This window comes from Teleopsis dalmanni, chromosome 1 (genome assembly GCF_002237135.1).
Source record: "Teleopsis dalmanni isolate 2A chromosome 1, ASM223713v2, whole genome shotgun sequence".
Taxonomy (NCBI): Eukaryota; Metazoa; Arthropoda; class Insecta; order Diptera; family Diopsidae; genus Teleopsis; species Teleopsis dalmanni.
Window position 1 is genome coordinate 43,850,274 of NC_051846.1, and position 13,241 is coordinate 43,863,514.

The window sequence follows — 13,241 nt, forward strand, 5'->3', positions numbered from 1 at the left end:
ATATCAAAAAATCTATAATGTAAGTACATTTCTTCAGTTTCACTTATATAAAAATTTTATATATACGCCAAGGAAATTCAAAAATTAACTTCAAACCATGAAAATTTAATAAAAAAAAAAATATATTTATATGTCTTCCATTTCATTTTGTTAATTTAATGCCTTAGAAAATTCAACGGACTAACAAAAAATAATAATAAATCAAGGATGTTAGCAGTAACAACAAATCACAATTAAGCTTAAAAAATACTTTCATAAAGTATCTGTCGTAAAGTTTTTATTAGTATTTTTTGTTTTGCCAGTAGGATTTTTTCTAAATCAGCTACAATAAAAATTTATTGTACATAAATAGAAAATTTTTAAAATAGACTAAATAACAATAACCGAGAAGTGAATACCGGGAACTCAAACTGAACTGAACTGAGCCGAGCCGAGCCGTGCCGAATCAAATTCGCCAAAATCACTGAAACAAATGCAGTGAATGTTATCTTTCGGCGTGACATATTTTGCGAAAATATTTTAAAACTGGAAGCACTTTTTTCATTTATTCTCGTATTTTTATTGTTTTTGCTTCAGTTGAACTTTTTCATTTGAAATAAATTGAAAGCAACCGAAATTGAGTCCAATTCGCGCGCAGTTTTCAATGCCCAAACCCAAATTAAAGGACAATGCAACAAAGTTGTGCGTTATTCATTGCTGCAACACACCCAATGTATGCTGCGCGCAACAAACGAATGGGAAAAAAAATGAAGAAAAGTTAAAAAAATAAAAAAAAACAAAAAAATAATGAGAAAGTTTTTTAGGAAAGAAGAAGAAAAAAACAATAATTGTAAGTAACAAAAAAACAAAAAAACAAAAAAAAGGCAAGGGGAGAAAAGCAGTAAATTTTAATTACCTCTTCGTGATGGTACCAGAATATGTATGCTGGCGGTTCCGGGCTGAATTTGACTGTGCAAGTGAGATTTATGGTGCTGCCCTTGTCGACATGAAGGTCAGGTCCGCCAAGAATGGTGGCCGTTGGCACTGTTGACACACAAAAAGGCACATACACAGCGTGTTTAGGCATTAGTGGCAGTCGCAGTCGCAGTCGAAGTCACAGTCGCAGCCGTAGTTGAAGTACAGTTGAAGTTGAAGTAACAGTCAGCAGCAGTTAACAGTTGACAGTTAGGAGCAGCAAACATTGTACAATGCAAAAGTGTAAATACGAGTCGACGAAGCAGCAAGTGTGAGTGTGTGTGAGTGTTGCCAGCAGGAAGGAGAAGACGTTGCAAAACGACACGCATATAAAATAAGAAGAGAAGAAATGTGATATACAAATAAGTATAAATACTAAATACAAAAGGAGCACAAGTCAGTGAAGATAAAATGGCATTACTGTCAAATAAAAACAAACAAAAACAAACATTTTGGGAATAGTAACAAAATGACGGCATAAACGTAATTTATATGTTAAACAATTTTTTTCGATTGTTTATGTTAAAGTATTTTTTTATGATTTTTTTCTTCTTATTTTTATGTTATATATTTTTTTTTGTGTTTCCTACTACATCAAACAGCATAAAAATAAGGTCAAAAACATTGATGTATGGGGTAAAAACAAAACAACAAAAAAAAACTAACAAGAACTCCAAATAAAAAATAAAAAAACAAAATAATGGAATACAAAAGCATATAAAAGATATAAAAAGGAAAAATTTGATTACTCACCCACAACATTAAGGCGGACAAAATAACTACGCACGGGTTGCGTCGATATTTGACACTCATACATGCCGGCATCCCGTTTTTGCGCCCATTTTATTTGCAATGTCCAGTCATCAGTGTCCTGATGATGTGTAGCCTGAAAGCGTTGATCCGATGTATAAGTATAAGAGCCAACAGTGAGTATGTGAATATCGCGATGCCGTATCCAGGAAACCTGCAATTATATTAAACACATTACACATTTTACACAAAAGAATACGAATATACATAAACATTATATGAAGAAAAGGCAAGGAAATGTTACATATTGTTGCCACATACTAAATAAATTAAATGTACGTATCTTGAGGCTTTGCAGGAGAAATATTTTTGCATTTAAAGCTTTAATAAATTAAACCAAGTGAATGAGTGAGTATCTTCTCGTATTTGCAGTAAAAGTACCAACTCCTTACAAAAAACAAATATTATAAATACGATTTATTAAGTTGTGCTGCTTTATCGCATTCGGAGCAAATTTAATCTTTTTTGAGGTTTTCAGAGGGTTTTTATATTTACCCAGAATTGCTTTCAAGTGCTGGTAATCGTAGCACAAGCATGAGCTAAAGATATTAATGTTATAAATTTGATAATTGTACTAAAGTACGCATTAGTCTCATTTAGCTGACTGTTGTGGTTTTATTGTGTGTGCTAACAGAACACACAAGTACACACAAGTACACGCAAAGTTACTTTTAGTTAAATAATAAATGTTGTGAAAATTTTAACTTGCAAGCCAAGTACGCAAGTAAGCGGGTAACTAACTAACTTACAGGATATGAAGTTTCAACTTATTTCGTGCTTAAAAATTGTAAATTATAAATAGTTTCTCCTTTAAAATAACTCGAAACTTATGTGAGTACCCTTACAGCCAAGCAACTAACTCAAACGTAATGATGCCGAATTTTGTGTATTGAGTTACTAAATTACATTACATAATTCAAGTTGTATGTGTGTACAAACAATAGTTGCACAAACACACATTACAAATTAACAAATTATATATACATTAGTCAAAACTACGATCGCTGCTGCTCTTTCCGTGCTGTCAACTTTGAAGTAATAAAAGAAAAATATTACACGCAGTGTATATTTAACTTATGAAGTTGTTGAAAAGTTTGTTTTATGAGTGCGTATGTTCAGTGAAGGTTAATAATGGAACATTATATCTTAAGCTAAAATTAGTCTTTGTTGTGTAGGAGAATTAAATTTAATTATTTCCAAATATAATTGAAAACGATAGTTCCTAAACTTACGAGTCTTAAAACCGAAAAAGAAGGAATGCAAAAAATTTAAAACAAAATTTTTGACTGTCATAAAATATCATTAGTTTGAGAAAGCAATATTAAATTTTTTATGAAGGTAAATTAAAATTATATACTTTCAAATATAATCAAAAATAATAGTTCTTGTATTAAGCCAAAAGATAATAGAGCTAAAAAAATTTAAAATAAAATGTTTGATTGTCATAAAATATTATAAGTTTTAGAATACAATTTTAAAAAATTTACAATATTGTAATATTCTATTTTTGGTTGAACACACACTATTTTTTCACTTCAATAAAATGTGCTATGATATATAAGTTCTTTCTTAATAAAGATCTTAATAAATATCTTAAATTATATTTTAATTGATTCCTTACTTTAGTTAAATCAAGTGCAATATGAACAATGGAACCAAAAACTTAAAAATTTTCGAAATTTAATAGTTTACCATAAATGAAGCGTGAAAAAAATTTTTATTAAGAACTTTTTAATTATATTATTACTGTTTGTGGATTTCATATTGAGACCTATGGATCCATTATGCTACATTCGTGGATTTAACACTATTTTTTATGTCTTAACTTTCTCTGTAAATTGTAGTATTGAACCAACATTACAAAGCTTTATTTTTTTATCCAATATGACATGCCCATCTGTCGAGCAAACTGCTTACAGATGTTATGAGGACTATTTTATTGCACAAATAGTTTTATCTTGATATGCTTATTATTATTGTTTTCAATTTTGTTTTATATTTATTTACAATCTATCTATTAAAAAGACTGCAAGCAATTTAAATAATATCACACAACTAGACTAAGACTTTGAAAACCTTTTTAAATAATTTTTCGCTAAACAAACAAAGGCCCAGTAAGGCTTGGAGGCACACTAACGAAGAGAAACAAAATTTTTTAATGTATAACCAACACAGGGTTACTATCCTGAAGTATTCCCGATAAAGTTCCAGGGTAGAAACGGTCTGGCACATGCGGGGGATTGGTTTTAATCTGTGCACACCAGCCATACCACTATTGCGACGATATAGTGACGATACGTTGGGCATTTATTTTTAAACCCCCACTCCGTACAAAAAAAAAAAAACAAGTAAATAAATAATATCCGTTTTTTATGTAACTCAGTGTTACATAAATTTTTATTAAAGTATAACTGAACCGAAATCGTAATTTAAAAATTTTAAAGTAACTTCAGTACAAAATTTACTGTTTAACGAAACATGAAACCAAGCAGTGAAGGCAAAAGAAGGAACAATGTTAAATTAGTTGAAATTCGCAACTTCCAACTAAAAGCTGGAATAAGCGATGCAAAACAAGAGCACTTAACATTTTTCCTTAACAGAATGTTAAACAAAGTTTCTATTTATGCTGAAAAACTAAAAGCCAATTTAAAATGTTAAAATGTTGGTAATTCCAGAAGTAATACCTTCTGTGCGGTTGGCTCATTGTGTCAAATTCTTTGAATTGAAATCAAAGTATTAAAAAGTGAAAAACCTAGTACTTCTTTTGGGAAAATTTCTATTTTTCACTCAACTAAATGGAATTTTAATTTCTCAACTTAATTAAGAGAAAAAAATTTGCATAATATTTTTAAATTATGGCGAAAAATGCTTACAGTGCTCGAAGTGCGGACTAAAATTTTTATTGCAATATTTAATTAAGTTTGCATAATAAAAAATTATTACATAAAAAGGAAATAAGAACTTTTGTAAATATCCGAAGCGCATTTTGCATATTTAAATGAAGAAATATGCAAAATTATTTTCGCTTTAAGTAATAAACCACACGACTTACACGAGAGCAATGCAGCAGATTTCACTGCACAAGTTGCAATTTCCTTAAAATGCACAATTTTATGAATTATTTAAATAATTTAATACTCAAATGCGTTGCTGAGCAAATTTGAAAAAATATTAAAAAAAAAGGCAAGGTTTTTTTTTAAATTTTATTTTTTTTTTGTTTTGTTTAACCACTTCAACGTAACGCACCGCTCAAGTGCAGCACTCAAGCAAAATACAATTTCGCCATTGTTATTACCCTTTTTTTACTTTTTTTAAAATCAAAAAAAGAGTACCGAAGACATTGGCAGGCAAAAAAAACAAAAAAAATTTTTTAAATAAAAGAAAGTGAAAAACTTTTCAGCCTTGAGCTGAATGCGTCTGCAATATAAGTATTACATGCACCACCCACACATTTGCATAGGACATACAAACATACATTTACTCACGTTTACAGTTATGTATTAATGTCAAGTGCATGCCTGTATAGGTGGGTGTGCATATGCAAGAATCTGATAAGTAAATTCACAAGTGTTTTTTCCCCTCAGCGTACGACCAACTAACATAACAACACCAACGCACTGCGCATATAACTGAGCGTGAATGCGGCACGCAGCACAATGGGACAAAAGTTGCACAAATGAGTGGAGAGTTTTGAGTTATAAGAAATGAAAATCTCCAGGCTTGCATATGAAAGAGAAGAATTGTCATAGGGAAGAATGATTAACGGATAGGAAATTTTCTAAAAGATCGAGGAGTTATGAATAATAAGTAATGATTATCTCACGGCTTGCACATGAAAGAGAAAAATTGATCAATGAGTAGGAAATTTTCTAAAAAATCGACGAGATATGAATAACAAGGAACGAAAATCTCAAGGCTTGCATATGAAAGAGAAGAAACTGATCAATGGGTAAGAAATTTTCTAAAAGATCAAGGAGTTGTGAATAATAAGTATTGATTATATCAATGCTTGTACATGAGAGCGAAAAAATTGATCAATGGGTAGAACATTTCGTAAAAAATCAAGGAGTTCTGAATGAGAAGTAATGGCTATCTCACGGCTTGCATATGAATTAGAAGATATTGATCAATGGGTAGGAAATTCCCTGAGAGATCAGGGAGATAGGAATAATAAGTAATGACTATCTTAATGCTTGTACATGAAAGAGAAAAAATTAAACAATGGATAGGATATTTCCTAAAATATCAAGGAGTTATGAATAATAAGTAATGACTATCTCAATGCTTGTACATGAAAGAAAAAAAATTGATCATTGGATAGGAAATTTCCTTAAAGATCGGGGAGATAAGAATAACAAGGAACGAAAATCGAAAGGCTTACATATAAAATAGAAGAAATTGATTAATGAGTAGGACATTTTTAAAAGATCGAGGAGATATGAATAACAAGGAACGAAAATCTCAATGCTTGTACATGAAAGAGAAAAATTAATCATTGTGTAGGAAATTTCCTAAATGATCGGGGAGATATAATCTCTCTCTATATGAGAGAGATGAATGTAATCAATGGAATGAAAGTTCTTTTAGTAAACGGGGACAAGTGACTTATAAACAATGGAAATCTTATCGCTCTTATACATACGTAATCGTATGTATAATTATACGTAATCGCTCTTATATATGAAAGCGAAGAAGATGATCGTATAAGAGAAGAGAGTAAACGGTAATAAATTATAAATTACTGTTAAGTGAGTTGAAAAATACATGAGATTGTCCATTTTTGTTAAAAATCAACTCAATTGGCTAAATTCACTTATTATGATAATTTTTAGGCTTCGTACGATCACTAGTGAAAGAATTAGTTCTTGTTAAACCATGAGCCAACATATGGGACCATATTTTTTGGACCAAGAAATATTTATATTATTTATTATTACTTATTTCAATTAGTTTGTTAGAATAAACACTAAGTATTCATACATTATTATGTTCATATCTTCATATAATTATGTGGTTTTTGATTTGTAAAGTTGTAATTAAAAGTACACCATTTTGCACCTACTGTGCTCGTTATGACAATTTTACTTCTAACCACTAACTGAAACCTCTTTTTATTCATTTGTGGATTTATGTCTTAAACACCAAACATTTGAAAACTGGCTCCTTGTTGCAAAACATTAAATTGTGAGTGCAGATATTCAGCATTTAATTTAGCTGAAATCAAATTTAAAATTAACTAAAGCCGAAATGCCAACTAATAGCACACAAAAAGTGTAAAAAATGAAAAAACAATTTCGCAGTTAGTGCTGAACTTAGTTGAGCTGTAGAACTTAAATTAACAGAAGTCATTATTCCAGCTAATAGCATTAAAAAATAAAAAAAATTATTTACTGGAAATTGCTATAGATAAAATATTTCTGTACTCATTTTTAATAGTAAAAGTCCTATACGTATATTTAAAGAATATTTACATAAAAAAATAACGAAAAATAAAAATGAAATGCCTACTGTGCAGTGACAAATGCAAGTATGTCTCATATTTTATTCTAATTTCTAAAATATTTTATGCTCTTTGAAATTCGAATCAACAAGCACAGCATCAATAATTTTAAAGTAACAGAAATACTAAACATAGACATTTTGTAGGTTTCATAATTTAATCAAAACATTGTAATTGTGTGCGTAATTGTAGCTGTGATTGTGTCGTCGATTGTATCTGTAATTGCAATCAAGCATCGCGAATGGCACAATAAATTCAAATCAATTTGCTGATGGAAAGCTGAAATTCTGTAAATTCTAATTTTAATAGCAGCTTCGCTGATTTGTTTCTATTTAATTGCGATGAATTTACATAAAAGCCTTAACGTACACATTCAAACATTCACACACGCACATATGCCGGTACAAAATAAACAAAAGCCCACACTCAACATTACACATACATACTGACGCTCTCACTCACGCTTATTACACTTAGAAACAACATAACATAGACATCACATACATATGTGCAATTATAATTGATTTCAATACATAAATATTCATTTCTAAAGATATGCAAACACGTCTATTTGCATAAAGTTCATGTAGGTGTGTAACTGTATGTGTGTAAGTAAATATTTATATTCTATATTGTGTTCATAGGGCTTATCGCTGTCAGGCCGTCATTTTCAATTGTTTCGCGTACGCATTTTGCTGATGTGTGAGTTTATTCAAATGTAATTGTTCGATGTATTTTGTTACATATTCGCAATGTTTCAAGTTTCTTTGTGTGCGCATACAATTATGCAAATCGTTGGAGTCGAAATGTTTGCGAGTATGTAAAACAAATGTTAATGTTTCATTTCACAGTAAGCGAATTCATGTTAATGCATGGACCAATCAATGCTGCTAATTATTATAACTTGCACATTTATATGGGAAGCTCTGAAATCATTAATGTTTTTAGACAATTGAACAAAAACTTGGAAAATTCATTTATAGACCGCTTAATATTTTGAAAATATTTAAATATGAGTATTGAACTTCACAGTTTTGAATAGTTTACAATTTATGTATATATTTATATTAACGATAAATAGCTAAAAGAGATCATTAATTACATTGAATCAATTGGTGTAATACATACAATGTTATTTATTGTGTGTGTATTATCTATTTATATGTAAATATTAAAAATATTAAAACTAATTTATCATCCAAATCGACCAGAATATTTTTTATAAAGTCTTCAATATATATACTTTTCGAAACGAAATGAACTACGAAAAAAAATTTCTTTTTATATTATTTTACTCAATTGAATCCTTGGCTATATGGTCAGTAGCTGTTTCGAGTAATATCAAATACCCATCATCAGTGGTTTTAAAATTATTTGTTATATTTAATTATTCGTAAATAATTATAAGAGACTACAAGTAACTCAGAGTTAGTTGCAGAGTTACTCATTAGATAATTGACCCAAAGCCATATTTGACTTGCGAACTTGGAGTTTTCTTGATTTGTTGTAAAATTTCATTAACAAAACCTCTACGAAATCTTTCTCTCTCATTACGAAACCTCTCTATTAAATGTAATGGTTTCAGTGATTATTTTCTATTAAGTAAAATAAACAATACCGTCGCATCTAACGTTGAAATCACGTTTTCAGTGTATTATATTAAATAAAAAATAGTTAAAAGAAAAAAAAATTTTGGTAAATAGTTGGATTATTCAGTTATTTATGCTTGCTGAGAGGCAATCATTATATGGCTTTTGAAGTGTAAATTACAGGGTCTTAAGAATCAACTGTAAAGACAGCAAAAAAAAATAACTTAAATGCAACTTCAACAGAAAATAAAATACGAGACAAGCAAAATTGGGTCATTATATCACCTACGTAGTCAAGGCTGCACAAACTTTCAATGCTCAAGTTCCAGATTTTCGCTCCTAATTAGACAGTTACGAGTTCTAAGCCTGGCACTTGCAGTTTAAACAAATTATATATAAACTAATTAAAAAATTCGAGTATTTCCTCAGATCACTGATGATGATACTCAAAACTGCGTTGTATGGTCAGTCAAATTTCAATAAATTAACTTAATTTGCTTGCTTTTAAAAAAAGCTTTTTTGTAGTCAGAAGACTTACTATTTTTGTGACATATTTCTAAAACTTCTTTAGATTGAAACAAAAAACGAGTGAGACACAACATAAAATATTAACAGTTAACATAGGTAACAAAATATAAACTATTAAAAATATTTATTTTATTCCCAAAAAATTCGGTATATTATCATTATATTGCAAAATAATTAAGGTCTTTCCGTTTGCAAAGCCTAAGATAGGCTCATTTAAAAATCAGTCTAAAATGTAAATTAGCAAAACCATTTCGAAGTATATTTTTTAGTAAAAATATTTAAATTTTTTTCTCGAAGTGCCTATATTATTATTTAAAAAACCAAGCTTATAAGAAAAATTTTATTAAAAACGATGGTGATGAGGTCAAAAGCTGTTCTACTTATTACAGAATGATCCATATGCCGATTAATTACTATTATTTATGTATCCCAAAAATTATTGAATAATGTAATCAAAATAAACTATATGGAAACAATTAAACATATTTATAGTTGTGTGAAATATTCAACTTTGTCGTTAGTATATTATTTTATGCAGAATCATGCATAGCCCATTTCAAGAGTCAACAAACAAAAATATTAAGAATTAAAATTTAATGAAAAAATGGAACGCAAAAAAGCATAGCTATACTTGTATTTTTAACTGCATTAATTTATTTTCATTTAAAGTTATAAAAAAATAACTGCAGAATATGCAGCTTTTATTAAAATAAAAAATCTTCAATATTTCAATACACTTTAAGAGATGGCAGTCAAACAGCATATACGACAGTTTCCATGGTTTCATTAACTGAAATTTTAATATCTGTGATTTTATTTCTTGTTATTAATTTTGATTGTAATACCACGATTCCGTATATGAGGTCTTTTATCGTAAATAATTCCCCAGCAATAAAAAATAATTTTAAAGGCTTTAATATTCATACGAGTGTACATCGATATATGAAAGCATTTAATATAAATGGATGGGTATGATTTTTTATATAAAACATACGTACGATATGTTTTCCTCATCTACAGAAGGAAATACTTTCTTATTGTAGAATTAAGTACAACTTTAATTAAGTGCAATGAATATCCTGTATGTGAATCTGAATAAATCAGGTACGTGCACGTCCATAGTAGTACACAATTATATAAAAATGCTATAGATTTTTTTTTTGTCGTTTGCTATTAACAATTATTTTGTATTTTTATATTAAAACTTTATATGACTTTTCTCTGTTTTGTGTAGATTTTAATAAATAAAAATTTCTGTTGGTATAAGCTCAAAGAAGATTTAAATAGTTTCTAAAAAGCTTAACCCTGACCACAGTTCAACCCTCCCACAGTCACTTAATCTAAAAAGGAAGAGAAATAATATCCAGCCATTATGAAAAAACTAATTAAACTCATTCTTTTTAAAATGCATTTGTGAAGTTTTTTATGTATTTTCTTTTACTCCTCGCGTATGCATTCCTTTGCATTTTATTTTAATTTATATTATTTTTATTCACTTTTTGAGTTTCGTTTTACCATTATTTTCCATAATAATAAAACACATAAAACTAAACAAATACTTATTAAATTGTTAACTCGAGAATAGTTTTAAAGGTTAATACCTTTAAAGTTATATTTTATTACACAAGGGCCCACGCTGCGTATGAGTTATTTATGTTAATGAAGTGACCGACTGGAATGTGTAACAAAATAAAATATCTCAAGATAATAATAATATATTCTTATCTTAATTTATTATTAATTAATTTATTTATAGGAATTATAATTAAGAATTATATTACTGCAGATGCATAAACTATAGTATCTCCATCAAGAATTAGACCTAATACTTTACTCAAAATTTTTCTCGCAAAAACTAGGTAGATGCGTTGAACATATGCACTCATGTACTTAGAGTTAACAACATTAATTGAAATAGTTTGGTGTAGGTCTATCACTGTTTAATTTAGTGGTTAAATAAGAAATTAATAAGCTAAATTCATATTTATCATATCCTTCGTTTTTTTGTTACATTGCAGCAAAATAGTAGTTTAAGTCGACACACCGAATAACGTAAATGAATATGCATGAAACTTACATCAGTGATTATAAAGTGCTCTAAAATAAACATCAATAGATATGCCTACCATAATGTGCATAATTTTAAGCCTAATGCCATAAAAATCAACACGTACTGAAGAAAAAGGACCTGGTTAACATTACTACCGAAATAGGGAGTAAGAATTGATAGTGAAGAAAAAAAACCTGGTTAACATTACTACCGAAATTTGAAGTTAAAATTAATAGCGAGTGGACTGAGAAAAATTGAAACCATATAACATACACAAACAGGCTCTACTTTAAAACTTTTTCCATACAAGCATCATGTGCACTACCTAACTTTGTTCAACATAGATTGACATTAAGTTATTTCATTTAACTTAGATTGAAAATTGAAGCATTAATACACTTTCGTCTGTTAGCGAATTGTGACGTACTACTTTAAAGCACTGACTCTATTCTATATAGATCGACATCAAGTCACTTTGTTTAACTTGAAATAATCTTTGATCTCTGCCACTAAATCATGTGTTTTGGTGAAACTAGTTTATAGAAACCCATGCGTCAAATAAAAGTTAAAGAAATATTTATAAAGTAGCGGACACTTAACAATTATAGTACGGCTTTGGGCTGACTCTAAGCTCCAAATTTGGCAGGACACCAGTTCGATTCCTAGCTTTTGCAGTTTAAGAATCGAATTATTTACGAATAATAAAACACAAGAATTATTTCCAAGACCACTGATAAGGGGTATTTGGCAATACTCGAAACAGGTCAGTCAAAACATGATCAGCCAAAAATTAATTAAAATAATTTAAAATTAATTTTTGTTGTTGTAGTTCACTACTGTTCGAAAAAAACCACTTTATAAATTCATTATATTATATATTATTATCTTAAATGTCATATTTGGCATTGAATAAAGATTAAAACCTAAGACTAACATATATCTATGGTAGAATTATATCAGTGAGCTTATGTAAAGATTTGATTTCTCTCTATTAAAATGTAATACAAATATTTTAACATTTACATGTACAAATTTATTAAATAATATGTGTAAATTTACTTCAATTTCGAAAATAAATAAATCAAAAAAAAAAATAAAAATAAAAATAATCTGAATATCAAAAAAAATAAATTGAAAGCTTACCGTTTTATTTCCCAAATTCCTTACACGGCAGCTCAGATATGCTGATTTACCCATTAACCCCGTAACGTTACGTGGTGTTGATGGATCAAAGTATGGTTCAATCCACTTGGGATGCATGTAACTGGTTGGTATGTTTGTAGTTGTTGGGGCTGTTGTTGTTGTGACTTCATCCAAAGAATTATAACCCTCAATGGGACCTTGCACGCCACCATTTGTCATATCTGCAAAACACAATGAAAAACAGTAAGGAACTGTTGAGTGAAATATTTAAAAATTAAACACAACAATATATAGCACAGCAAAGCGTAAAAGTGAAAGATAGAATTTTTGAAAAGTGAATGTCAAAAATTTTGTAAAAGGATTTGAAAGTACAGTCGGTGCACTTGCATAAAGAAGACTAAAACACAATACGCCGAAACACAAAACAAATATCCTTGCATGCTTTTGAAATTGAAACGTTTTATTATTTTTCCTTTTTCCGCCTTTCCGTCTTTCCGCTATGCTTTTCACACTTTCATGTGTGCTTTTTATTTTGTGTTTAGAGTATTTCAAAGAGAAATTTCCCTTTTTTTTATAAATAATTTTTAAGCTAAAATAGGAAATTCATATGCAAAATAAAACACAAAAACTTTTTGAAAACCGAAAACCGAAAACTAAACACAGAACA

The 13,241-nt window shown here is 29.0% G+C and overlaps 1 protein-coding gene across 1 annotated transcript in view; it reads right to left on the minus strand.

Moving 5' to 3' along the window:
* Nucleotides 1-12,814, minus strand: part of LOC119680344 (kin of IRRE-like protein 2) — a 51,551-nt gene extending 38,737 nt beyond the window's left edge. Inside the window, exons 1-3 of the mRNA XM_038093115.1 lie at nucleotides 12,575-12,814; nucleotides 1,708-1,918; nucleotides 896-1,023 (exon numbers count right to left, since the gene is read on the minus strand). Coding sequence (XP_037949043.1) covers nucleotides 896-1,023; nucleotides 1,708-1,918; nucleotides 12,575-12,793 — 558 coding nt within the window. The 5' untranslated portion in view covers nucleotides 12,794-12,814. The remainder of the gene's footprint in view (nucleotides 1-895; nucleotides 1,024-1,707; nucleotides 1,919-12,574) is intronic.
* Between the last annotated feature and the right edge of the window lie 427 nt (nucleotides 12,815-13,241).